The 25750-nt window shown below is 50.3% G+C and overlaps 2 protein-coding genes across 6 annotated transcripts; one reads left to right on the top strand and one right to left on the bottom strand.

Moving 5' to 3' along the window:
• Positions 1–10444: 10444 nt before the first annotated feature.
• Positions 10445–14111, bottom strand: LOC133090738 (uncharacterized). Of its 3 annotated transcripts, none has more exons than XM_061189108.1 (5): positions 13625–14111; positions 13311–13473; positions 12693–12773; positions 11177–11512; positions 10445–11002 (listed from the first exon to the last, which is right to left on the bottom strand). In XM_061189108.1, exons 4-5 carry the CDS (start codon positions 11457–11459, stop codon positions 10614–10616), a joined length of 672 nt encoding a protein of 223 aa, XP_061045091.1. In that variant the 5' UTR covers positions 11460–11512; positions 12693–12773; positions 13311–13473; positions 13625–14111; the 3' UTR covers positions 10445–10613. The 3 variants fall into 3 exon arrangements, with proteins under 3 accessions (XP_061045091.1, XP_061045092.1, XP_061045093.1); XM_061189109.1 differs by having other exon boundaries at positions 13320–13473; XM_061189110.1 differs by having other exon boundaries at positions 13311–13413.
• A 490-nt stretch (positions 14112–14601) lies between these two features.
• Positions 14602–19920, top strand: IRX2 (iroquois homeobox 2). 3 transcript variants are annotated; one of them, XM_061189107.1, is made up of 5 exons: positions 14602–14921; positions 16290–16695; positions 17000–17719; positions 18537–18612; positions 19321–19917. In XM_061189107.1, exons 1-4 carry the CDS (start codon positions 14673–14675, stop codon positions 18587–18589), a joined length of 1428 nt encoding a protein of 475 aa, XP_061045090.1. In that variant the 5' UTR covers positions 14602–14672; the 3' UTR covers positions 18590–18612; positions 19321–19917. The 3 variants fall into 3 exon arrangements, with proteins under 3 accessions (XP_061045090.1, XP_061045089.1, XP_061045088.1); XM_061189106.1 differs by having other exon boundaries at positions 18537–19920; XM_061189105.1 differs by lacking the exons at positions 18537–18612; positions 19321–19917 and having other exon boundaries at positions 17000–18525.
• The last annotated feature ends 5830 nt before the right edge of the window (positions 19921–25750 follow it).

The following is a 25750-nucleotide window of genomic DNA, read 5'->3' as shown; positions in this document are numbered from 1 at the left end:
CCTTCTTTTCACCAATAGCAAGCTGTCTTAATTACTGTAACTTTATAATAAGGCTTGAAATCAAGTAGCAGAAGCTCTCCAGTCTGGTTCTTCTTCTTCAAAATTGCTTGACTATTGTCCTTTGAAATTCTAAATAAGCTTTAGAATCAATCATCAGTTTTTACAAAAATTCCTATTGAGGTTTTGATTGGCACTGTACTCAATTTACATATCAATTTGGGCAGAATGAATGTCTTCACGATATGGAGTTTTTCAATCCATGACTATGTTATATCTCTCATTTTATTTATATTTCCTTTAATTGCTCTCAGTACTACGTTGTAGTTTTGCATGTAGAATTTGTATGTTTTACATTTGATTTAGTTTATTTCTATTTGTTTAATATTTCAACAATACTATAAATGGAATTTTAAAAATTAAATTTTCTTATTATTTGTCACCACTGTGTGGAAATACAACTGATTGACATTAATGTGGACTTTGTGTTTTGTAACCTTGTTAAATTCACATAGTAATTCTAATAGGTATTTTGTTTTGCATAGGCAATTGTGTTGTCTAGGAAACCTTTCCAAATTCTGTCTTATTTCTTGTTTGTTTGTTATTTACGTATTGTCTCATTACCATGGTTAAGACTGTGAATATGATGTTGAATAGAAGTGGACAGCTTCGTCTTGCTCCCAATCGTGGAGAGCATGCAATCTTTCATGATTAACAGTGGTGTCAGCTTTAGGTGTATGCTGATGTCCTTTGTCAGTTTGAAAATTTTTCATTCTACCCATAGTTTTCTGAGTGTTGTTAATAAAGGAATTGTAAGTTTTGTCAAAAGTTGTTTCTGCATTTATTGAAATAATCATATCATCTTTCTCCTTTATCTTGTTAATATGATGAATTACATTGGTTGATTTTGCCAAGTTGAGTCAATCTTAAATTCCTGAGATAAACCCCATTTGTGCATGATCTGTCATCCTCTGATAAGTTGCTGGACTCGATTCATTAACATATTTGAAGATTTTTGTTTCTATATCATGAGACGCACAGGCCTGTAAAATGATAATGTACCTATGACCAAGTGAAGTTCATCTCACTAATGCAAGGTTGGTTTGACATTTGAAAGTCAATTAATGTAACATACTATATTAATAGAATTAAATTTAAAAAAATGTTTATTCAATAGATACAGAAAAATAAGTTTCAAGAAAGTACAGCCCCCATCCATGATTAAAAACTCATAGCAACCTAGGAAAAAAGGGAAATCTTCCAAACTTAAGGACATCTTCAAAACTTACAGCAGCACCATGCTTAGTGAAGACAGATTGACCTTCCCAACTCGGGTGATAGCAAGGATGCCTCCCTCACACTTCTGTTGCATCACACCAGAGATTCTGGCTAGTGCAAGAAAGGTAGACAATGAAGGAGACAGCAAGCAAGCTGGAAAGGTTGGAATAAAACTTTATTCACAAAAGACATAATCATTTATACAGAAAATTTTAAAAATCTACAGAAAGCTAATATAACCAATAGCCAAAGTTAGCAAGATTGCAGAACACCTGGTCAATATACAAAAATTACTTGTACTTCTATATAAACAATGTCAAAATATGTCGCACAAAGGCATTCCCAATGGCTTAAATAAATAAATAAAATGCTTAGTAATAACTTTAATAAGTGTTGTTCAAAATTTCTACCCTAAAAATTATAAAACATTCCTGAGAAAATTTTTAAAGGCCTAGATAAAAGGAAAGGTAGAGTATATTTACGGATTGAATGAGTCAATATTTTTTAAGAGAGCGGTTTTCCACGACTTGATCTATATTATCAATTAGATCCCAATCAAACCCCACGGGCCTTTTTGTAGAAATTGAGGAACTAATTCAAAATTTACATGGTAATATAAAGGACTTAGAAATTCCAAAACATGGGGATGGTGGTGAGCTGAATTGGACGATTGGGATTGACATGTATAAAGTGATGCGTATAAAATTGATGACTGATTAAAAAAAAAAAAAAAAAAAAAGAAGTTCCAAAACAATTTTATGAAAGAAAATTAAAGTTAAAGGACTTATGTTTTTAACTTTAAATTTAAGATTTTCTGTAAAGAGATAAAAACAAAACAATATGGTATTGAGCTAAGGATAGACAGATCTCAATGGGACATTGTTGAGAAGCCAGAAATACACCCACACTCAAATGGGCAACTGTATTTTTTGGCAAAAGTGACAAGATAATTCACTGGGTTAAGTATAGTCTTCAATAAGTGGCACTGAAACAACTATGTACTGGATGGGGAAAAAAATAATGTTGACTCTTACTACATACCACACACAAAATTACTCCAAAATGAATCATAATAGGTAAATGTAAGAGCTAAAATCATAACAATTGCAAAAATTACATAGGAGAAAATTTTCATGACCTTGGATCAGGCATATATTTCTTTAAAAGGACACACAACACACATACACATCCCACAAGGCAAAAAGAATATTTTTGAAAATTGAATTTTATCAAAATGGGAAGTTTTGCTTGTTGAAAAACTCCATTAATAGAATAAAAAAAAATGAAAACGCAAGCCACAGATTGGGAGAAAATATCTGCAAAACCTATATCTGAAAAAGGACTTGTGACCAGAATATATAAAGAACTCTTATAATGCAAAAATTAGAAGAAAAACAATGCATTTTAAAAATGACCACAAGAATTGTACAGCCACTTCAGAAAATAAGGTATATGGATGGCCAACAAGCACATGCAAGGATAATCAACATCATTAGTTATTTGGAAAATTCACATTAAACCATAATGAAATGCCACTTTGTTCTGAAACATACGTGTGGGATTTTACCTCAGGGAGGTGACTGAGTTCCAATATTGAGAGGTTAATGCCATCGAAAGAAGAATTTATTACTCACTTTTCACATATCAGATCAGACAACATTCCGAGTTTCTTTAAACAGTCTATACTGGTTGGGATGTGAAGAAACGTGCAGTCTCTTATACTGATATTTGGAGTACAAAACAGAACAGAAATTTGGCAATTCCAGCTAAAACCACACATTTAGTCACCCTACGGCCCAGACATCCCCTTTCTTAGGTTCCAGGCTGAAGCTGCGCCTTCCCCAGCTAGAGCCTGTAAGAAAGCTGCCGACCGCAGCACTATTAATAAAGTACAAGCTTATAACCAGCACAAAGGCCCTTCACTCGGGGTCGGGTTGAATAATTATGATGCACCCTTGAAGGCAATACTATTCAGGTACTTTTGGGAGAAAAGGGAAAATTCTCTAGAAAGTAATTCGTAGTGATCTCCTTGAGTTATTGTTAAGAAAACATAGCAAGTTTGGGAAGGAGGTATGTAACCTGAGAAAGAAAGGGAGAGGGTTTATTGACTTATGGTCATGAACGAGTGCATGTATTTGCTCACATTTGCAAAAAGAAATGCTGGGAAGACTTGTAGAAGTTAATGAGGGCAAAGACGGACAGCTGGAGGGCAGGAGAGATGGAAAACGGGGGAGACAAAGGGGACAAGACTGCTGGGCACACTTCCCGTGACTCTTAACCATGGAAGTTATTGAATTACAAAAATTCAGTCAAAAAGAGGAAAAGTCCTAAAATTAATTTAGGTAGGAAAAAAATAAATCTTTGTGTAAAATTGATAACAGATAAAATACTATCTTCAAGTAATTTTGAATACTGTTTTGTGGATCCCAAGTGTGATATGTTCTATATGCAAAATGATTCACAAAGAAAAAAGAAACTGTACTGAGTGATTTATTGTTAGTAGTAATGTTGATATTTATGGTTTTGAAACTTTATGTATATTTCAGAATAAATCAATAAATATACATTGGTGAAAGAAACAAGACTTTCAATATATGAGGAGAGATACAAAGAAACATTAACATTAAATATGAGTTAAAATATATGTGTGCTTATTTCAGATATAATTTAGTATCTACCATAATTCAGGATCTCTATATATAATATATATTTTTTCTCAGACTAATGTAAAAATCTAGAAAAGTCAGAGATTTCAAAAGATAAATATAAAAACATGCTCTTCTTCTCATCCCATTACAGTATACACCCAATTCATCATATTTGTATATAATTTTTAAAAATTCAAGTATAGTTGATTTACAATGTTGTGTTGGTTTCAGGTGTACAGCACAGTGATTCTATTGTATACATATATATATATACACACATATATATGTGTTCTTTTTCAGATTCTTTTCCATTATAGGTTATTATAAGGTATTGTATATAGTTCCCTGTGGTATACAGTATGTCCTTGTTGTTTATCTATTATACATATATAATAGATTTGTTAATCCTAAACTTCCAATTTATCCCTCCCCCGACCGTATGTAACTTTTAAAAATCACCAAATATTTATAAAAGTCAAAAAATATAGAAGGCAGTTCTTGGCTTTGCATCTCCAGGAGGATGCTGCCTCTACCGTCCCCTTGTCACATGCCCTGCCTTCCTGTGCTCAGAGGAGGCATCACATATTGTGGGTCCCACATCTTCTCCAGCCCTCATGCCCTGAATGTCTCTGCAGACACACACAGTCAAGGTACTGACCCTTATCACCACAAGGTTCCTTCCTGTTCCCTTTTGTAAACACGCCCCCTCCCTCTTACTTCCTAACTCCCTCACTTTGTCTCTCCTACCTGGCAACCACCAAACTGTTCTCCGTTTCTAAACTTCTGTAATTTCAGAATGTTCTCCTGGTGGAATCACGCAGTGTATAACCTTTGGCATTGGCTTTTGTCCTTCGGCCTAATTCTCTAGAGATTCATGCGAGTTCTTGTGTGGACCACTAACTCACTCCTGCGTACTATTGAGCATTCTACCTACTGAAGGACATCTGGGCTGATTCCAGTTTCTGTCTATTATACATAAAGCTGCTATGAACATCCGTGTACAGGGTTTGTGTGAACATAAGTTTCTGTTTCTCTGGGAATGATGCCCAAGAATGCGATCTCTAGACTTCATGGTAGCTGCAAGTTTAGTTTTATAAGAGACTGTCAAACTAGTTTCCAGAGTGGATTTACCATGTTATATTCCCACGAGCACTGGATGAATGATCTCGTTTCTCTGCATTCTCACCAGACTTTGATGTTATCTCTATGTTATTTTTTTTATTTTAGCCATTCTGATAGGTGCATATATTTCACTGTGGTTTTAGTTTGCATTTCCTTGATGGCTAATGACGTTGAACATCCTTCATATGCTTATTTGCCATCTATATATCCTTTTCGGTGAAATTTCTTTTGACTAAATTTTAATTGGACTGTTTTTTTATTGTTTTAGTTTACTATTTTGCTTTGAGTATTCTTTATATATTCTAGATACTAGTCCTTTGTCGGATATATGGTTTGGCCAAAAAGTTTGTTCAGTTAGTGAATACATTGTTGAATAAAATTTCTGGTGAAAATGAAAAATGTGTCTTTTATTTTTACTTACAACCGAACAAACTTCTTGGCCAACCCAATATTTTCTGTCTGCAACTTACCTTTTCATTCTTTCAGAAACAAAAGTTTTAAATTGGATGAAGCCCAATGTATCAAATTTTCCTTTTATGGATTGCGCTTTTGGTGTCCAGTCTACAAATTTTTTGCCTTGCTCTAAATCTTGAAGATTTTCTCCTCTATTTTTCTAAAAGTTTCATAATTTGACAGTTAAGTCTGTGATCCATGTTTAATTTTTGTATAAGATATGAGACTGGGTTGGAGTTTGTGTGTGTGTGTGTGTGTGTGTGATTTATGGATGTCCAATTGCTCTGACACCATTTGCTGAAATTCTTTGCACCTTTGTCAAAATAAGTCAGGAATATTCATCTGGGTTTGTTTCTGAATTGCCTTTTCTGTTCCAATGATGTCATGTCTTGATATCCGGTAGACTGATTCGTCCCACTTTATTCTTCTTTGTCAAAATTGTTTTAGCTATCGTAAGGTTTGTGCCATTAAAAATAAGTTTTACAATAAGGTTGTCTGTATCTACAAAACCCTTGCTCGGATCTAAGTAGTGCTTTAAACACTTGTTCTCACTGAATTTTTCACTAAAAATATCATAAAAGTCCAGTTTGCTTTTGGTCAAATTTCCTTTTTCCCAAATGTCTGTGTGCTGGGAACAGGTCATTTGAGATGCAAAAATAAAAATGCACGCTCACTTTCCTCAAGGAATGCAAGGTTTGGGGCTGATTGCTAACTCAGGAATTTATTTTTAAAACTAAATGTTATTTTAAGTGCGTATTTCCATTGGGCCCTAAAATTTAACATCCCAAATCAACCGTGCTTTACACTGGAGAGCAGGGCTCCTGAGGCGTGATCGGATCTGCCTGGATTACGAGTGTCCATGACACTCAGGTGCGGAGGAATCTCCAAGGAGGGAAGCGGGGGTAAAACGTAAGCAAGTGTCCCTGTGATTTTTTTGTTTCTTTCCCTCAACACCCTGCTGTACCTTTTAGAAGTAAAGATGAATAACCAAGAGCAAGCCATCCACTCATTCCTTCATTCATTCAATCAATACTTGTCTAGCTCCCACGATTTGCCAGGCCTGAAGGCAGAGGCAGCACTGAGGTCAGAGAACCTTCACACCCGGACACCAGCAGCAGCTCTGGCTGCCGCTGCCACAGAGCCCCGAGGCAGAGGGATGAAGGAGCCCCGTGGGCAGGATGCTCTCGGGGGAAGCAACGTGTAGAGGCTGATGTGCGAGGGGGTGTGGCTGCAGGAAGAAGGGTCAGCAGGCCAGGGGGCCCAAGCAGAGAGCAAGGGGGCAGCCAGCCCGATGGCTTCCTGCCAGTGGAAGTAAGCCGCAAGGGCCTTCCACCCGGTGGTGGACGCAGGGGAGCCTTTGGAATTGTGGGGATTCCCAGGAAGCAGCACCCTTTCCTAGCCTGGCTCTGAGCAGGTTGGGGAATAGAATGGAACGTGGAGGCCTCTGTAATCACTGCCTGAGCAAGGCCTCTCCGCAGATGTGTGTGCAAGAGCCAATCCGTCTAGCTGAAATGGAGAGAATGAGAGCAGAGAGAATTGTTTCTAGAAGCAGCTGAAGTGCCAGAAAGGCACAGAGTTCTACTCTGGGAGTGAGGGGTGTGTGGGGGCTGAGGGCCTGCCGGGGCCTGGAGTCTCCCTACCCTGCCCCAGCCTCTCTTCTGCTTTCCTTTCTAGGCTACACTCTGCCCTCCCCCTTGGCCATCCCCCCATCTTTCTGTCTTCCACAGCCCTTCTCTCTAATCTTAACTTTAATTTTCTAAAATACATTTACTGTGTGTAGAGAGAAGATGCCGAATTCCATCCAGGGCAAAGGCATCTCTCTCCCCATAGAGGCATGCAGGTGGCCGGTGGCAGCAACGCTGTCCTTCCCCTCCAGAGCCCTCTGTGACGGTGCCTCGGCCCTGAGCAGAGCAAGTGGCCATGGGGTGAGCCGCTAACCTGCAGGTCCCAGACAAGGGGCCCAGGGTCCTGTAGGGAGCGCCCTGCCCAGGAAGCCCCTCTCTACCTGCCATGCTCTGGACGATGGCCCAAAGACACATGGGTGACAGTCCGTTCAAAGGTCTAAACTGCAAATCCAAGACTTTGTTTACCTTTATATTTTGAAGGGTAGGGGGATGAAGAGAGGAAGAAAGAGACAAAAATGCAAATTTTTGAGAACCTGTTTTTTTGTTTTGTTTTTAAGAAAGCTCTCCTAAATTAGTTCACTATACTTCTGTGCTATGACTCTTCTTTTTAAATGATAACACATATTTTTCTTTTAATTTTCAAAGTGTAAAATATTTCACATGGTAGGAATGTACACAGTAATAGAATCCCACGTAACCATCATTCCAAGTTAATAATCTTTTGTGACATTTGCAGCAGATGTATTTTTCAGAAATAAAACATGACTAACACAGTGGACTCCCCTCACCCCTCTTCCCAGGCACTCAGTGGGCCTGCAGCGGAGGGGAGACCTTCCTCCCCACAGCATTACTGCACTCCCCACCCCCATGTGTAAATAGCACACATATTGCTGGGTTTTGTCAATTTCTGTCATCGGCATCAAGTTGTCTGTATCTTTTTTTAAAAAAATTATTATTATTTTCCCCGCTCAACTCTGTATTCTCAGGACTCACTCATGTTGATACCAGCAGAGCTATCTTACTTTCATCCCTGGGGAACACTCTGTTCCATGGAATATGCCACAGACTCTGTATCCAGGCCTCTCCTGCCATTTAGGACGTTTCCAGCCCTGCACTTTGCAAACAATGCTGCAAGGGCTTTGCTGGGCCCTCCGTGCCCCTGCCTGGCATTTTTCTTGTGGTGGACGATAAGGCAAGGCATCCAAGGGTGAGAGGGAGTGGGCACCTCCTGCTCTTTCAGATGCGGCCAAATGTCTCCCTAATTCCTTTGTAGCCATTTCAACTAGCATGGCAGGGAGAGTGAGTGCCCTGTCTCTGCACACCCTGGGCCTCGTTTGGTGTCATCCAGTGGGCGTAAAGTGGCATCTTATACACTGTATGATTTCCCTGTCAAGAGTGACTGTGAGCCTCTGCGAACTTGGCTCTTAGGTCTCCTCTGTGTGGAGGGTCTGCCTGCATCCCTGACCCATTTCTCCACTGGGTGGCTTGCCTTCACCCGTTGACCTTGGGAACCCTTCCTGATTCTGCAGAGCAGTCTTTGCCGTTTAGGTGGGCTGCAAATATCTTCTCCCCGGTTGGTGTCAGCAATTTATTTTCTATCCAACTGAAGTTTTTACTTTTAATGCAATCAAATGTATCAAACATTTCTTTCTGCATTCCCTCCAGTATTAAAAAAAAAAAAAAAAAAGTCCTCCCTTACCCCTGGCTCTGCAACCCAGCTGTGTCAGAGTGTGTGGGAGAACTTGGGGAGGGCTGGTGTGTGCGCCTGACTACGCGCCGCCGAATCGTGGTCTGGGCGAGCCATTTGGGTGCACAAACCGAGAGTTAGCAAAAGGATATGAAGCGTGGCCCCAGACAAACGCCCTATACAGCCTCGCTTCTCTGATGAAAGCAATTGTCAAAACACACTTCCTTCTCCCATGTTTTCTTGCGAGCGAGGATCCTACCTGCTCCGGCCGGTCGGAGCGACTCGCGCGGTCTCTGCAGCCCCCTGGGCGCGCTCACACCCGCACTCACGTCCCACGGTGCGCTCCGGAGTGTAAAACGGAGAATGCGAAGCGAGTGATGGAGTAGCTGCCGGAGGGACTGAGGGTGGGGTGGGGAGAGGTGGGGGATGGAGGTGAACTAAGTTCTTCCAACGACTGTCTTGCAGAAACACTTAAAGAAAAGTGAAAAGAAAAAACTGACAACTCTTATCTCTTTCCACTTGCCCAGAGCAGCTCCCGCGGCGCGCGGACCTCCCCGGGCAGCGCGCGTGTGCGCGCGCACGTGTGTGCGAGTCCACGCCGTGAACGTGGAGGGCTGAGGACTCCCGAACACTTCTCCTTCCAGGCAGCCGCCGATTGCAGGACGAGGGCGCTCGGGTCTTCGCTGCTCCGGAAACGGGTCTCCGGTAACTCGGATCCCTCATCCCGTACCCGGCCCGCGCCCCTCCCCCCCCCGCACCCGCCATCCAGTTCCCGCTCGGCGCTCCAGGCCCGGGACTCGGACGCCGGCGGGGACCTGGGCGCGGGGCCGCGCGCACGCCTCGCCTCTAGGGTCTGCGGTTCCGGGCGGGCGGGGAGGAGGAATGAGCCGAGAGCCAGGGGAGCACGCAGGCCAAGCCTGTGGGATGCTGAGAAATGGCGAGGGGAGGATTCTCGGGGCGCAGCGCGGGAGAAACTTCAGGAAGGGCGTCGGAGGCGGGGCATCTGTGCTGCCACTAAAGGAAACCGGGAGGGACACGTTAGCGGCCAGGAGACCTCATAGTCGTCCGAGCTCCGGGGTCGAGCCGCTGGTGGGAGAGCCGGGTCGCCGGCTGAGCCCAGAAGGTGCAGAAGAGAGCTCCCTGCGTCCTGGGGCCCCAGCCCCGGTGCCCACCCGCGGCGCTGCCCGCAGGGCCCAGGCTTTCGGGCCCGTTTGAAAACCCCGGGCCGCGTCCCAGCTCGGGGTTCCTGGACAGGAGCGTGGGGGACCCCTGGGCCTCGCGCGGGTTCGCCTACGACTTTGTTTTCCAGACACACGTGGCCCCATCAGAAGAGAGTTTGAGAACCTCGGAAATCCACAGTGTCCACAGAATCGTGAGCGGGCTCAACCCCGCTTGGAAGGCATTTACGTTTCAGTTTGACTTAAATTTTGTACAATTTATAGCGACGTATTTCGGTTTTCAAAAAAAGAAAAGAAAAACAAAGGAAAACGCACAACCAAACTCTCGTGCTCTTTCTCCTGGTTCTTGCTGTCACTCGCTCCGCAGTTCCGCCAGGAAGTGCGGGCACAGGAGAACTCGATTAGGAACATACTGGAAATGTGCCTTATACACTGAAACGACTTACATTTCACACGTGACTTTATTCGGGGGAACCACGTAAAATGTGTCTCTTTAATCTTAACTGACCCCCCTCCAAATTTACACGCTCCGCAATGGCACCTATTTTCCCACCAAACTCTTACAAACTCCCCGGAAGACAGGGCAGAAGGCGGAACGAGAGAAAGGTCGAGTGAGACTCAGGTTTTATTGAAATGCTCCAGTGCTATTGTCCTTCTTCCCCGAATCAAACCGACGTGGGAGGAGGCAGGTCCGGGACTCCCGCCGCCCGTCGGTGGCCGGGGACAGCGCCGGGGCCACCGCGGCGGGGACGAGGCGGCAGCCGCGGGCCACAGCGCCCCCTCGCCGCCCGCGCGCACGACTTCGGGCCGCGTCGCCGCTCAGCCTGCCCGGCTCCCGGGAGCCCCAGGACGGAGGTGGAGGGCGCCACGGTCTGCGCCGCCGCCGCTTTCCGGGAAGGGCCCGGAGCCCAAGCCCGCGAGCGTTTCTGCCGTTTCCCAGAGCTTGGCCTCCAGGAAACCACAGCTTCTTGAAACGTGCATGTCCACGCCGACTTGTTCCAAAAGCATCGGCCACTGTTGGGACAAGAAACAGAAATGTGACAGTGCTAACCATCACCACCCCCGGTTTTTTTTTTTTTTTTTTTTGAATGCATACCTGGGGCAAAGGGGCGAGGGGATCCACCGTAAACCTGAAAGCTCACTGCCCAGGTTAATGGTTCCGTGTGAGCGCGCTTTCCCGGCACTTACCCGGTTGGCCCTGCGTGCCGGCCCTTCTCTTTAAATCCAGCTCGGAGGGCAACTGAAAGCCACAGAAAACAAGTGTACGTCCGGACGCAGACGCTCCACAGGCCTGAACGCCCTCCACGCCCGTGAGCGAAGCATCTAGGTCCCTGCTCTCGGAGAGAGGCGGCCTGGCGGCCCGGGGCGCAGCCGAGCGCTCCCCGCGGTGACCCGAGACGCAGTTCCAGCGAATCCAGGCCACCGTCGCAGGCGGCCGCGCTCCCAGCCACCGCGTCGAGCCTCGACACATGCAGCCTGTTGTTTCGATTGAGTTTTTAAAAAGAAGACCCAGCCAACTTTAATCTACGAAAAGGGAAAGTGATTTTAAAAAATCAGAGAGCTTTAAAGCGAAACGGAGTTTATATATCCCAATAACAATGCAGAGCGTAAGTTTTAATGTCTCTGCGTAGGCATTTTAATTTGCTACAGTCACTACTAATAAAAACGGCATGTAGGGCGATTCGACTGTTTAATAGTGCAAGGTAGACGGGTTTTATTAGTAGCAGGCAGCAGTACGGAAAATTCAGATTTCAGTGGAGGAGTATAATTGCTGGGGGATAAATACACTCGGAGAAGAGGCTGTCTTCAGAATCAGCAGCGCCGAGCTAAAGGCAGAGGGAAGAGCCTGGCAGCCCTTTCTGGAGATGCACCCTGGGCGAGTCGAGACCCTCCAAAGCCACGTGCACATGTCTGGTTATACACTTAATTGATGTCAAAATCGAGTGTATCGGAGCTTATGCTTCTGCTCCAAACCGGGGATGTTTTTGTAATAATTCGCTGTTTTCTTTTCTGCCCCTGGCAGAGATCAGGCCCAGGAGAGAGATCGGGGGAGGGGGAGGGGGAGGGGGAGGGGGAGGGAGGGGGAGGGAGGGCGAGGGGGGGCAGGCCCAAATGCTAATGAGGCAACAGCAGGAACTGGTCTTTAGAAATGGAAATACTCAAGCCAGTCTTCCTTGGAGATAAAAATTAGACCTGATTTTTTCACTTAAACTATGTAATTGGAAGCGAACCGAAGGCCTGTAACCTGATCTGTTGCTGTTTATGTTGGTCATCCAACGTGTGTCTGTCTCATTTATGGCCTCTTCCCGGCCGAATTCCCTCCCAGGAAGACCACAAATGCCGTGGGTCCTGTCAAAGGCATGCTCCACAGGGCTGCTGGGGCCTCTGGCTCTCTCTCCTTCTCTTTCCTTTTTAACGCTAGGATAATTGATTTAAAATATCTGCCCTGAACTGAATTAGGACGTCCTGCTTGGGGTCACAGCATTGTTGAAACTCCCCTGCTGGGTCCTCACAGCGGCCCAGAGTGTGTGGGAAGTAGTGGGGGAGGGGCGGGGCGGAGGAGGGGGTGTTGGGGGGGAGGTGGCCAGTGAGGTGCGGCGGGAGCGGGCTGGGGTTTGTAGGCAGCGTGGGGGGACAGGTGGGGGCGAGTGGTTTGGGGGCTCGGGGGAGAAGCGGCTGGTTAAAGGGCCTGGACCGCACCTACCGGGAGCCACCCACCCGCAGGCCAAGGACGGTGGGTTCTGCTCAAGCCCGGCACTGCCATTTACAACTGGTTCCCCTGGACCTAGGGAAAGACAGACGCACCCTGACTGCCTCGAAGGTGCCGCAGGCGATCAGGCCGCAGACTGGGGCCTCATGGTCCCCGCGCTGCAGGCGCAACCAGCAGAGCGGCCGCAGGACGCGCGCGCGGCGCCCGCGCGACCGCGACCCGAAGGCGATAACTCTGGCCACTCTGAGAGCTGCCCAACCAACAGGGGGCTGCGGGAAGGGGGTGGGTCTGCGGGCCGGAGCTCCCACCTACCGCGTTCTCCCCCTACAGGTCACCCACCCGAGACGGCCGCCGAGGAAGTGACACCTGTTGTGTGGGGCACCCCGCCGTATCCGCACACACCCGACCCCCCGTGGACCTCCTGAGCGCCACCGGTGACCTCCCCACCCCCCCCGGCCCCCCAGCCCAGTCGCCAGACGCCCGCTTCCGCTGGCCCGGCCCCTGGAGAAGGTATGGGGAGAAGGGTGTTTTCGAGGGACTGGGGGTCCCAGGGCCCTTTGCTAAGCATCTCGCCGCTGGGCCCTGCGAAGCACCTCCCGAGTCGCCTGTTACCTGAGCTACCTGTGCTGCCGACTGCGCCGCCCTTGCCACCAGCCTGTCGTTTTCTCGTCCCTTCCCGAGCGACAGCGAGGCTTCACGTCGCGCCAGAGGCGGTCTGTCCGGTGACAATCATTCCCCCGAGTGTTTTACAACACAAATCCGAAAGAGGAGTCAACTTATTAAAACAAAATAAAATAAAACCCTTTGGGGGGCTGCGTCTTCCCGGACGAAGCACTGGAGGCGTGGGCTAAAACGCTTCCTAGAGCAGAAAGTCCTAACACCCCGGGACCAGCTTGCCACTACGGACTTCGGGGCAGAAAGCTCACCTCAGGGCCCTCCTGGCAGTTCGCAACGAAAGTGCCCCGGATCCGGGTCCCGCGGGGACACGCCGGGCGGCGCGGGGCCGAAGACCAGACGCGAGGCCACGCGGGGAGCTTCGCACCGTGCGGCAGGCAGGGTGGACGCAGGAAGGTGGAAGTGAGAGCCACGCACACCACCCCCAGGAGGACCCGGGCCTCGGGTGCCACACTCCCGCCCCATCACCCGCGGCTCTCGGCCCTGGCACTAGGGTCCTGCGCTCAGTCACCCAGGCGGAGAGGGGGCACGGGCCGTTCGTCCCCCCAGGTGGCAGCCCGGCGGCCTCTGCCGGGTTCTCGCGGGCCGAGCTGGGGGCGGGGCAAGGGAAGGGGGCCAGCGCGGCGGGGTCTGGGGGGCTGGCCGCGGAAGGTGGGCGGGCGGGTGCCGGGAGTCCGCGCGAGTGGGAGGGGGTGCGCACTGCTCGGCCCCGCCAGGCTGCGGGGCCGCGAGCCGCGGGCTGGGTCTGCGCGAGAGGCGACTGCGCCACAAAAGCCTGCGCGTCGCCACCGCCTCCTCCTCCCTCCCTCCCTCCTCCTCCTCCTCCCTCCCTCCCGCCGCCCGCTCCTCCGCCCCCCTCCCCGGCCCGTCTCCGCCCCTCCCCCGGCCGCGGCCTGGCGGCTGGAGCGGGCGAAGCGGGCGGGGCAGGGGAGGGGGCGGGCGCCCGAATATGCAGATGAGCTCGTGACGGACAGCTCCGCGTTCCAATGTCCCTCGGAAACTCGAGCGCTCCTTCCTCAACTCCTCACTCCCGAGTCCAGACTCCCCCAAACCCCGACCGCCGGCCTGGCGCGCGGCTGCGCCCACCGGCTCCGCGCTGCCGCCGCCGCCGCCGCCGCCGCCGCCCAGCCGCTCCCCCGGCCCGCGGGCCGCCCGGGCTAGTGCGCAGGCCGGCCTGCCTCGGCCGGCGGTCCCCGCGCCCGCCTCCGCCGCGCCGCGCCCCGGCCGGGCGTGGATGGAGGGCGCCGCGCGCCCTGCCCGCTGCTCGGCGTGACGCGGGCCCGGCGCCCCGCGCCCACCATGTCCTACCCGCAGGGCTACCTGTACCAGGCGCCCGGCTCGCTGGCGCTATACTCGTGCCCGGCGTACGGCGCGTCGGCACTGGCGGCGCCGCGCAGCGAGGAGCTGGCGCGCTCGGCGTCGGGCTCGGCGTTCAGCCCTTACCCGGGCTCCGCGGCCTTCACCGCGCAGGCGGCCACGGGCTTCGGCAGCCCGCTGCAGTACTCGGCCGACGCTGCCGCCGCCGCCGCCGGCTTCCCATCCTACATGGTAACCGCGCGCGGGCGGGCGGGCGAGCGGGATGCGGGACGCCGGGCGCGGAGACACTGATCGCGGCGCTGGCGGAGCGGGGCCGGGGATCCGCGAGCTGGGCGGCGGGGAACGTGCCGTGGGAGGTGTCTCCGCAATCGCCGACTGGGGTCGCCGTGCTGCTGGCGGGACGAGAGGCCAGGGCAAGAGGCAGGGCGGTCGGCCGGCGACGTCCTGAGCGCGGGCCGAGCCTCGCGCTCCACGCCCTTCCCCTCGGCTGCAGGAGTCATTTTCCCCAAGAGCCTGTGAAGTGCGACTCCGCTGGGGTCGGGATGGGATCTGTCCTGGGTGGTCCTTCTTTCAGGCGCCGAAGCTCGGCCAGGAGTCCGGAGCCGGCCGGGGCTCGCTTCTTTCGGCGCGGGGCGCTAGGATCGGCGCCACTGGGGCCTCCGGGGCGATTACCGAGTGTTTAGCATCTACTTGTAGGGGCTTGGGGTCACCGGGCTGGGGAAGGGAGGGAGCATCGGCAGAGGCTCTGGGGCCCGGCCCGGCCGCCAAGATCTCAGCCTTAATCTGTCCCACAGGCCATGCTTCGGGAAAACGTGTCGGCCGGCGTTTGGCCAGCTAAGTGCCGCCTCGGTCCCCTGCGCACCGAGAGCAGCTCTTGCTTCCCCGACCCGGGGTCGGCCCGCGCTCCTCGGGGTCTGCAGCTGGGCCCGGCCGGGTGTGGCAAAGCGCGTTTTAGATGGTGGAGGCCGTAACGGGGGCTGGTGGCCACCTCCCGCCCTCGGCGGAATTCCAGGGCAGCGATGGAGTAGCTGGGGCCTCGGCGAAGGCTGTAAAAGTCTCGAATTTAAACGTTAAAGGCTGAATTAACATGCTAATTACCACGTATTTGGAGAATTCGAAACGGTGACTGGCTTCTGAGTTGCAAATTGGATTTGCCGAGCTTTAGGATGGTGAATAGCGGAGCGGGGGTTCTGGGGTAGTTTTTTAACCATATAAGGGCGGGGGAGGAGGAGTAGGGAAGGCAGCCGCACTTAACATCCAGAGAAATTTAGATATCAAGAAACTACCTGTGGGCCTGTATGTGCGTTCGTATTTGTGTACGTCTGTACCGGCGGCCCAGGGGCATTTAGGGGAAGATGTGTCATTTTAGGAAACTGAAATAGTTGGAAATTTTGATAATAAAACCATATCGCTTTTCTTGATCAACAGCTGACCTTAAATTACCCGCTGCGTCCTTTTGCTCTGTTGCTGCGGGAAGCGCAGCTCTAGCGCCGGAGGCATCGTGGGAAAGGCGGCCACGGGCGGGTGGAGGGGTCGCCTTGGCGCTGACGCCCGGCAGGTCCCCAAGGGACACGCTCACCAGGCTCTTGTCGGTTGCAGGGTGCGCCCTACGACGCACACACGACCGGGATGACGGGCGCCATCAGCTACCACCCTTACGGGAGCGCGGCCTACCCGTACCAGCTCAATGACCCGGCCTACCGCAAGAACGCCACGCGGGATGCCACGGCCACGCTCAAGGCCTGGCTCAACGAGCACCGCAAGAACCCTTACCCCACCAAGGGCGAGAAGATCATGCTGGCCATCATCACCAAGATGACCCTCACGCAGGTCTCCACCTGGTTCGCCAACGCGCGCCGGCGCCTCAAGAAGGAGAACAAGATGACGTGGGCCCCCAGGAACAAAAGCGAGGACGAGGACGAGGACGAGGGCGACTCGGCAAGGAGCAAGGAGGAGAGTCCGGACAAGGCGCAGGAGGGCACCGAGACTTCGGCGGAGGACGAAGGTGAGAGGGGCCGAGGCGGGCGCAGGGTCGCAGGAGCTTTCTTCCCAGGCGGGGCGCCAAGCTGAGGTCAGGGAGGATGAGGTACGGGGAGGGTGGGGGGGGCGGGTGCTGCCCGCCCGACGCTCCAGGTTCGGGCCTGGAGTCTCGGCCGCCTGGCAGCTCCGGGGCCGAGCAACTCCTCCTCGGTGAGCGCGTCCTGGGAGGTCACGCTCCCTCGAGGACGCGGCTCGGGTTGGGTCGAAGTGAGGGAGCAGGTGGGGCAGAGAGCCCCCGGGTGCCACAGACCGTGCCCGCGCCCCTGCAGGTATCAGCCTGCACGTCGACTCGCTCACGGATCACTCGTGCTCCGCCGAGTCGGACGGAGAGAAGCTGCCGTGCCGGGCTGGGGACCCCCTGTGCGAGTCGGGCTCGGAGTGCAAGGAGAAGTACGACGACCTGGAGGACGACGAGGACGACGACGAGGAGGGCGAGCGGGACCTGGCGCCGCCCAAGCCCGTGACCTCGTCGCCGCTCACCGGCGTGGAGGCGCCGCTGCTGAGCCCCCCATCCGAGGCCGCGCCCCGCGGGGGCGGCGGCGGCGGCGGCAAGACGCCCCTGGGCAGCCGGACGTCGCCGGGCGCGCCGCCGCCGGCCAGCAAACCCAAGCTGTGGTCTCTGGCCGAGATCGCCACGTCGGACCTCAAGCAGCCGAGCCTGGGCCCGGGCTGCGCGCCGCCGGGGCTGCCAGCGGCCGCCGCGCCCACCTCGTCCGGGGCGCCGCCGGGCGGCTCGCCCTACCCCGCGTCGCCGCTGCTCGGCCGCCACCTCTACTACACGTCACCTTTCTACGGCAACTACACAAACTACGGGAACTTGAACGCGGCGCTGCAGGGCCAGGGGCTCCTGCGGTACAACTCGGCGGCCGCGGCCCCCGGAGAGGCGCTGCACGCGGCGCCCAAGGCTGCCAGCGATGCGGGCAAGGCGGGCGCGCACCCGCTGGATCCCCACTACCGGCCCCCCGGCGGCGGCTACGAGCCCAAGAAAGGTAGGCGGCCTGCGGCCCGCGGGGCCCTGGGGGAGGGGGCGCCGGCGGGTCCCCGGTTGGTGAGCACCCTCGAGGAGCCGGGGAAGGGGCCGGGGGACCTGTAGGTCTGGCAGGGGAAGCTTTGTAGCTTACAGGAGAACAGGAAAAAGACAGGACGTCTTTGGACGGTGGTTCTTGGACTACAAGTTAGCAGTGAAGGGGTGGTGAGGGCAGAAAGGGGGCGGAGGGCCAGGCGATCCTGCCTCGCAACGGGACTTGCCCTCTTATAACTGACTTTTCATTTGATTTATCATTATTACCGTTATTAGTATTCTCGTGACTGTTTTCATTTGGGCAAACACAAATTGCCACAAGATGCAGCTGACAGCTTTCCCCCTGCTGACTGAGCCTAAGCTTCTGTATTTTCTGTCCCTTTATAGAGTCTCAGCTGAATCTCCTCTTCTGCCTTTGGCTGGAAGGAAACAAAACGTTCTAGTTCTTCCCAGAGACCTTAGTTTTTAAATCTTCAAAATAGAAAACGAGAGCCTATTTTCTTTCTCTCCTTTTCTTTATATCGTCTTTGTTGCTCATAATTCAGGCTTGAGCTGATAAGACCTGTAAAAGGAGTCGAGGGGGAGAGAAAATGAGGATGCGGAAACATGACCGAAGTCTGTCTCAGGCAGTGGTGGTGGAGACAGCGGGCTCCCCCAAACTGCTCGCTGGGCGCAGGGGGCAAGGGCATGGCGCGTGTGGGTGTGCGGGCTGGTGGCTGTGCTGCTGTCTGGGAGACTGATGGCTCTGGGGGTGGGTTCTGACTAACTGCCCCCTCCCCTGACAGATGCCAGTGAGGGCTGCACCGTGGTTGGTGGAGGCCTCCAGCCCTACCTATAGAAGGGCCGCACACAGCAATGCAAGTAAGTGGGCTCCCTGGGGTTCCCCCCTACCCCGTGGGGAGCCTCCCCGAACCAGTTGCCCTGTAAACTTGCTTAATGTGTATTTCTTGCTTTTTGTCACGGGGTTTGAGGACAGAGCACTGCAGTCTTCCCCGGTGTTTTTGTTTTGTTTTGTTTTTCCCTTTAAGTGGGAGACGATCCATTCTCTTTTAGAGGTCCCTCTTTTTCTGCTCAAGTTCTGCTTTACAGAATCACTCCTTTAACTGGAATGTATTTATTGCACTACTGCTGTTGTTTTCTCTTTGGAAAAAATAGATTCTTAAAATCTGGGTATTTGTATGCAACTTGGAACTTTTTTTGTTTTTTAACTATGCTAGACCCTTAATAGACACTTGCTTTGATGAGCGAGTGCTCCTGAAACTTGGGGTATCAAACCCCTTTATAGATGATCTTTGCAGAGTCAGACTGTAGAGACATAGAAGGACTAGTCTAGTCTTTTATCAGGCTTGTCCCTATGTCCAGATGGACTAGATAGGGCCGTGCAGTTCGCCTGGCTGACAGCAGTAACTCAAAAAATACCTACTTTACAAGTAGGCACAATTACTAATCACAGATCTTGAAGATGGGAAAGAGGCAAAACCATTTCAGATGGACTCCTTTTTAGAATATGGTGATGTTGGCATGGGACTGAAGGATTTGGGATGATTTGGTTTTTTCCTTGGTCCACAGGTAGGTGTCACAATTGCTTTGGAAAAAAAAAGTCAGCAGGCCATTCTCTCTCCCCAAGTTCATAAATATACAGATATATATATATAAAAATGATCTCTAAATCCGGACCACATCTTGTGCCACTGTAAACGAGAAGGATCCACAGGGCACTGCCAACCCACAGACTCTATTGGAACAGACTTTTGTTGGACATATGTGAATTTGTTGGCATAGTATAGCTTCCCCAATGTATGTGTGACTTTTGAAAACAATCTTTTTTCTCAGGATATCTTGAATTGATCACTTCATTGCCACGGTATATATTCTATAGGTGTGATAGGATTTACTGTAAAGTTTATTTGTAAAAGATGTACACAGTAGAAATAAAACGTGATTATAGAACTTGAGTACTTAAGAAGTGGAAACAAATTTGATATTTATTTTTATAATGATATAAAGCTTCTAGTAATTTATGCAAGTTGTATTGCAATGGAATCTAAACCTTTTGTAAATAAATTCTGCCTGGTTTTTATTTGAACATTGCTGGTTATATAATCTTTGTTGGTTGTTTAACAAGAATTCTTTACTAATTTATATCTTAAATTGCAAATAAAAACAAACTAGTCTACAACAATGTGGTGTCTGGGGCTCATTTGTCCTGGAAGAGTGATTTGGGTAGGGAGTCCTGGTGATAGTAGCCCCTCTGCCCAGGTGATCTGACCTCAGGCTTTTTAATGAAAATGTGTAAAATAATCTCTCCCTTCTCCTGCTCCTACAAAAAGGCAGATGGAAGAGAAGTACACAATAGGGAGATATGTATGGTTTTAGGTTATTTATATACACATGCATTGCAAGAAAATTCAGATTTTGTGTTCTGAATATGAAAACGGCTTGTTAGTATACATTTTAAAAGCTTGGCAAGATAAAATGATCTGATATGCCTATGCATTAGGATCCATTTTATATTTATTTCTGGTATAGGCTTATTGAACCTCAGTAACTAGAGAATTGTGATAACATGGATAATAGTTACACCCTCACCATAAATTATTGAGGGAAATAATTGTTTATTATAACCTTGAATTATCCAAATTGGAACAGATTATTCAGATTTATTGGATGACTTCTTAACTCTCATTTTCATATAACTCACATTAAACACACAGTGAAAATCTGGGAGGAGAGATTTATTTTCCTTGCAGTGACTCTTACCCTTACCCTGGGGGGAAAGAAAAGTTTAAAGAACCTTAGCCTATTGCCTTGTTATTGTGTTACTCTCTAATTATAGGACAAGCCTAGAATTTGTAGTCAGGGAACATGTTCCCTTTGATTAGTATCATAAAAGCAGCAAAACTGTCACTTTAATTTTCAGCAAAATTATATAGATATACATATAATATAATTTCAGAAAAGAAATGAACAATCATTTATTTCCTCTCCAAAGATAAATTGAGTGAATATAACTTACAGTTATAAAACAAGAATAATAGCTTCTTAGATTGCCCTTTAATCAATCATACACTTATTTTTCAAGAGGTTCATCTATTTTATTCCATGATTAATAATGTTGCAGCCTGAGAGCATTATTGGATCCCAGCGGGGGTCGTCCCGGATGCTTTTAGCTGCTTTGGAATGGTCAGTTGGGGTTCATTATGGGCTGATATTGAACAATTTATAAAATCTTGTCTAAACATCTGCCAGCTCCGATAGGCCGATGTGTCTGAGGATGGGAAATTGCTGGACCAGTTGATATTGACAAACGGATCTCTCTCCAGTGGCTTTTTGTGCCTTAGAAATTAGTGGCCTCTTGCTGGGGTCTTGTTAGAAAGGGTATTTGAAAGTAATCTTAGATACTTGAGGCAAATCCAGGGGGCTGTGAACTGGTCACAGAGCCATGCCTATGGGGAGGAACGGTGGGGTCTGACTGCCAACGGAGACGCAGGCCAAGGTTTCGGTTTTCTATTACTTCTCAGGCATTTTGTTGGCTTTGAGTAGATAAGCATTTGGAGGTTAGCAGAAAGCGAATCTCTGGGGTACACAACTATTTTTTTCTCCTTCCTGCCTCTCCTAGTAAGAGACCTTGACATGTTTGGATCTGAGCTATCTCTTGGCAACAGGGAAGATTTTTCACGTGGGCAGCCTGGTTACTCTGTGGCAGCACGTCTGGAAGAAAACAAATTCGAGTCTGTGGACATAAAAGTGAGGCGGGAGCTCCTTTGCCTGTTTTTGTCTTAGATGAAACCTTTGTAGAATTACTGTGAAGATAATGATTTTCCCTCCAGATAGCATTTGACATTGCCATACGAAGGCGTTAAGTAGTTTTGCTTTTATTAATATTAGCTATATTTCCTAAGTCAGCAGGGAGTACAATGCACATGGCAGCAATATCTGCTATATGCAATATTATAATTTGAATATTTGAAGACTTCAGTGAAAAGTATGAAAGTTAGCAATGTTTAACAAATTAAGCACTGAAAGACCATGCCCCCAGTGAGGATACACACTGAGGGCACTCCATCTCTTAAAGAAGTGTGGAGTGGAGAAGTAGGAAACCCAGGCAAAAATTGATCTCCCTTGCACATGTTCAGAAATTGAAGCCTGGATAAAAGCTGTCTCCCTTTGGAACAGAAGATTGTTTTACCTGGACATGTGATCCCTTCCCTACACACACACACACACACACACACACAGCAGCCCTCGCTCAGGGACAACGCATACCTTTCAATGGGTGAAAACTCAAAGCAGCGCAGATTAGCCCAGGCTAACGCATCTTCTTTGATGTTTATAAGTCCAACAAATTATCAAAGATTTCCATAACTTACCCACCCTGCCTCCTGACCTGAATTTCTTTCTGGAAAACTTGATTTTGAAATGTGCTCTAAGCACATAAAAGCTGCATGTGTTTAGCGGGATCTTTTTAAGGAAATGCAGAGTGAGTTATGGTTTCTCCACGCAGATCCTTAGGGAAGATGAGGGAGAAACAGAGACAGCGATAGAGACACAGACACAGAGACAGAGAGACCCTTCTTAGGGAAGGAAGTTGCTGCGTCTGATTTTTATCTTTTGCTTTAAAATCTAGCTAATCAAACATTACGTCCTGGCCCACGAAGACTTTCGCAGATGTTAGCGGAGGCGGAGGAGAGGGAGGCGCGCAGTGGCGAGCACGCGGCGCCTTGGGGACGCGGGCCTGGCCCGGCCTCCCGCCCCTCGGCTGGGATGCAGCCCGCGGTCCGGCCGGCCGGCCTCTACCCCGCGCGGCCCCGGGTGCTTTAGAGCAGATTTATCGGAATTCGCGCTTTAATCTCAGGTGGGCCCCGGGGCCGGGCGCTGCCAAGAGCAAGGGGGGCGCTTGCCCGGCGGCCGCAGGCTCCGCGCCCGTCAAATGTCAACATTTGTTCCCAATAAAAGAGTTATTGTTTCTGCAAAGCTGCCGGGCAACTGCCTTTGAAACTTGAAAAGAACTTCATCCACCTTTGTCTGCGGCGAGGCCGCGGGGGCGGCGGAGAGGAAAGGGCCGGGCGCCCGGGCCGGGGCTCCGCGCATCCCGCATCCCTCGCTGCCGCCGCCGCCGCCGCCGCCGCCGCCGCAGCCGCCGAGCAGGTCCAGGAAGCGGGGAAGCGGCCGGGTGCCCGCGAGGCTGTCCTCCCGCGCGTAGTTATCCGGCATCTTTGGACCTGGCCCGTGCGCACCGCTGCGGAAAGCGCGGACGGAGCAGCCGCCCTCCACTGGCCGCGTGCGTTTTAGGGTCATTTAAAATCGCACTGAAATATTATCAAAGAGGCTAAGAGTCAAGTCGACCCTTTTGTTTCTTAACGTGACGGAATAAATGTGCCCTAAACTTTCTCTGCTCGAGTCGCAGTAAAGAGACATCAGTTTGCAAAAATCATTACAAAGCCATTTATCTCTTCAGTCGGAGGCATCCCTTTTCAAATGTAAATAATACGCTGGATTATTAGAAAGTTCCTCCAAGTAACTGATTATCCACCATATACTTTTTCTTTAGTTTCCCAGTACATTGAAAATCCCAAGGAAAACATTCATTTTAACCCCAAACTAAGGATATAAATAGACCCATTAAATGTGTGTTTTTACACTGCCTTTTACAAAATAACATTTTAAACATTAAAAAAAAATGTGTTAACCCAAGAGACAATCTTGGGAACAATACACAACAGTCTGTGATATGTGGATATTATGATTAACATCATTTGAATTTCTACAAATCGCAAAGGGGACATATCCCTTTGATGTATTTGCAAACCTTTATGTAAGTGACAAATCCCTGCAGATATTTTAAAGGCTTATTATAAGGAGAAGTAATCTATGACAATATAATTTTCCAGTTGCTGGAAATTACTTTCTATTGGCCATGATGAAACCACACGCCAGCCCTTCCCTTTGCTTGAGCTAGAATGCTAGGAAACCGGTGTTTGATGCTATGCACTTGGATGCCAGGCATTGGTAGGCAAGGGAGGCACCACTTCTACCCCCAGTTTGGGGAGCAAATACCCCCATTTTCATGCTCTCCTCTGCTTTTTCACCTGCATCTCCTGCAAACAGAGGGATATAGTCTCAGCTGGCACCTACACCCTCCACCCTCTAGGCAGAGAAAATAGGCTTGTATTCCCTCTACTGAGGGCACAGTGTTCTCGCTCTTTCTAAGAAAGATAACAATTGAAGCTGTTAGGAAGGAGGACTCTACTGGTAATATAATGCAAATGGGATGAGTCAGGAAATCTGCCCTCTGTTCTTTTGCAACCCCAGGTAAAAGGAAAGAGGAAGAATGATTTTTGTTTGTTTATTTAAGTGTGGTTCCAAGATAATAAGGAAGTATCTTTTAAAAAGGTGTCCCGATGTTACTTGGTTCTAGATGAAACTGAAAACAAATTAAATCTAAGATTCTTAAAGAAGCAGCTGTGAGGTTTGGGGCTGCCTCCAAACGGGAACTGAGTGGATCTTCATAGGCAATGCCCAGAGGGGAGGAACAAAATAACACTACACAAGCACTCACGTTTTTTTAGGGGGGGCGGGGGGAATTGACGATTGTGTGTAAGTCCTGATCAATTATTCACCATTAGTGTCAACAACAGGGTTATAATTACCTTTGGTTATTTTAAAGAATATATTTATTTTTCATTTCTCTGATTGGGTAATTAGTTAATGCTCTTGAGTAACCATTCTAAGAGGAGATGATCAGACCAGGCCCCTTCTGTTGGTGACCTTTAGGGAAAATACACATTCATGCTCTCCTTGTCAGAAATTCCCTCCCAGCCTCCATTCTACTAGCGGGCACCTTTATGTCCCCCCTCTGCCATAAATAATGATTCGGGAGGAAAAGGGGAAAATGACAAACAAATAGAGTGCAGCTGGAATTACTAAGGCTGACCAAAGTTAGTGGGGCTGGGACTGCTCGCAGCCGCAGGTCTAAGCAAGGCCCGTAAAGGTGCCAGCATTTCCAGCCTTACCCCTCCAAGATCAAGAGAAAGCGCAAAGCGAACATTTTAACCCCTGACATTTTCTAACAGGGGAAGGTGAGCTGGGGGAGGACCCCTGTTTTCAGGCCCTGCTCCTACCAGCACAGTGGGACCACCCTGGCCTGGGGATGGGAAGGGTGCCAAGAGTTCGTCCTGAGCAGGTGCGGTCCCTCGTGACCCGGGGGCGTCACAAGCCCTGAAAAGTTGGGAGGTGAGTTAGCAGGTCAGGTGGGGACAAGTAGGTGGCCCAGGAAGACAGGGGAGGCCGATCGGTGCCCCGACGTGCTGGGTGGGGAGAGGCAGTGTCAGCCCAGGAGGCCGCTCCGCAGCGTGTGTGACCTGGAGGCGCCCCGCTCCCGGCCGCGCTCTCCACGGGGACCCCCGGGGACCCGAAGTTCATTAAGGGCCTTTAACCCAGGGTCGGTTCTGAGCCCACGTTTGGCCCCTGCACAACTACTACAATCATTTCTTCAAGGAACTGTCTTTCCTCCACGGTCTCCAGCCCCCTGGGCCGTCCGGGCTGAGGACGTCCTTCAGCTGACACCCCTAGACCCATTTCTGTTCTACCGGCCTCCAGGGCTGCGCCGCCACGTGTGCGCTCACTGGTCACATCGAGGCCCCCAAAGGCAGCGGCCAGGACCGAGGCGGGCTAGCAGAGCAGCAGCAGGTCCAGGGACCGCGGAGAGCGCGGGAGGGACCGCAGGGCCCGGCTGGGAGCCCTCGCCCGGGGCACTGGGAAGTGCGGGGGTGGGGGCGGGCTGGGGGCCGCTGAGGAGAGGGCAGAGCCCCGCCCAGATCTCGCTCCGGGAGGCCCCGGTCCAGTCGCCTGCTGATGTCCTCCCGCCACTTCCAGGCCCCGTCCCCTCGGGGGAAGACGGTCTGGCCCTTCGCAGCCTCCTTAGGGGAGGCCGCAGCCAGGCGCCCGGGGCCCGTCCACCAGCCTGCAGGGACGCGCGACGCCTGCCAGCTCCCAGAGG

Source organism: Eubalaena glacialis, chromosome 4, assembly GCF_028564815.1.
Source record: "Eubalaena glacialis isolate mEubGla1 chromosome 4, mEubGla1.1.hap2.+ XY, whole genome shotgun sequence".
Taxonomy (NCBI): domain Eukaryota; kingdom Metazoa; phylum Chordata; class Mammalia; order Artiodactyla; family Balaenidae; genus Eubalaena; species Eubalaena glacialis.
This window is presented reverse-complemented; position numbering and strand designations above follow the sequence as displayed.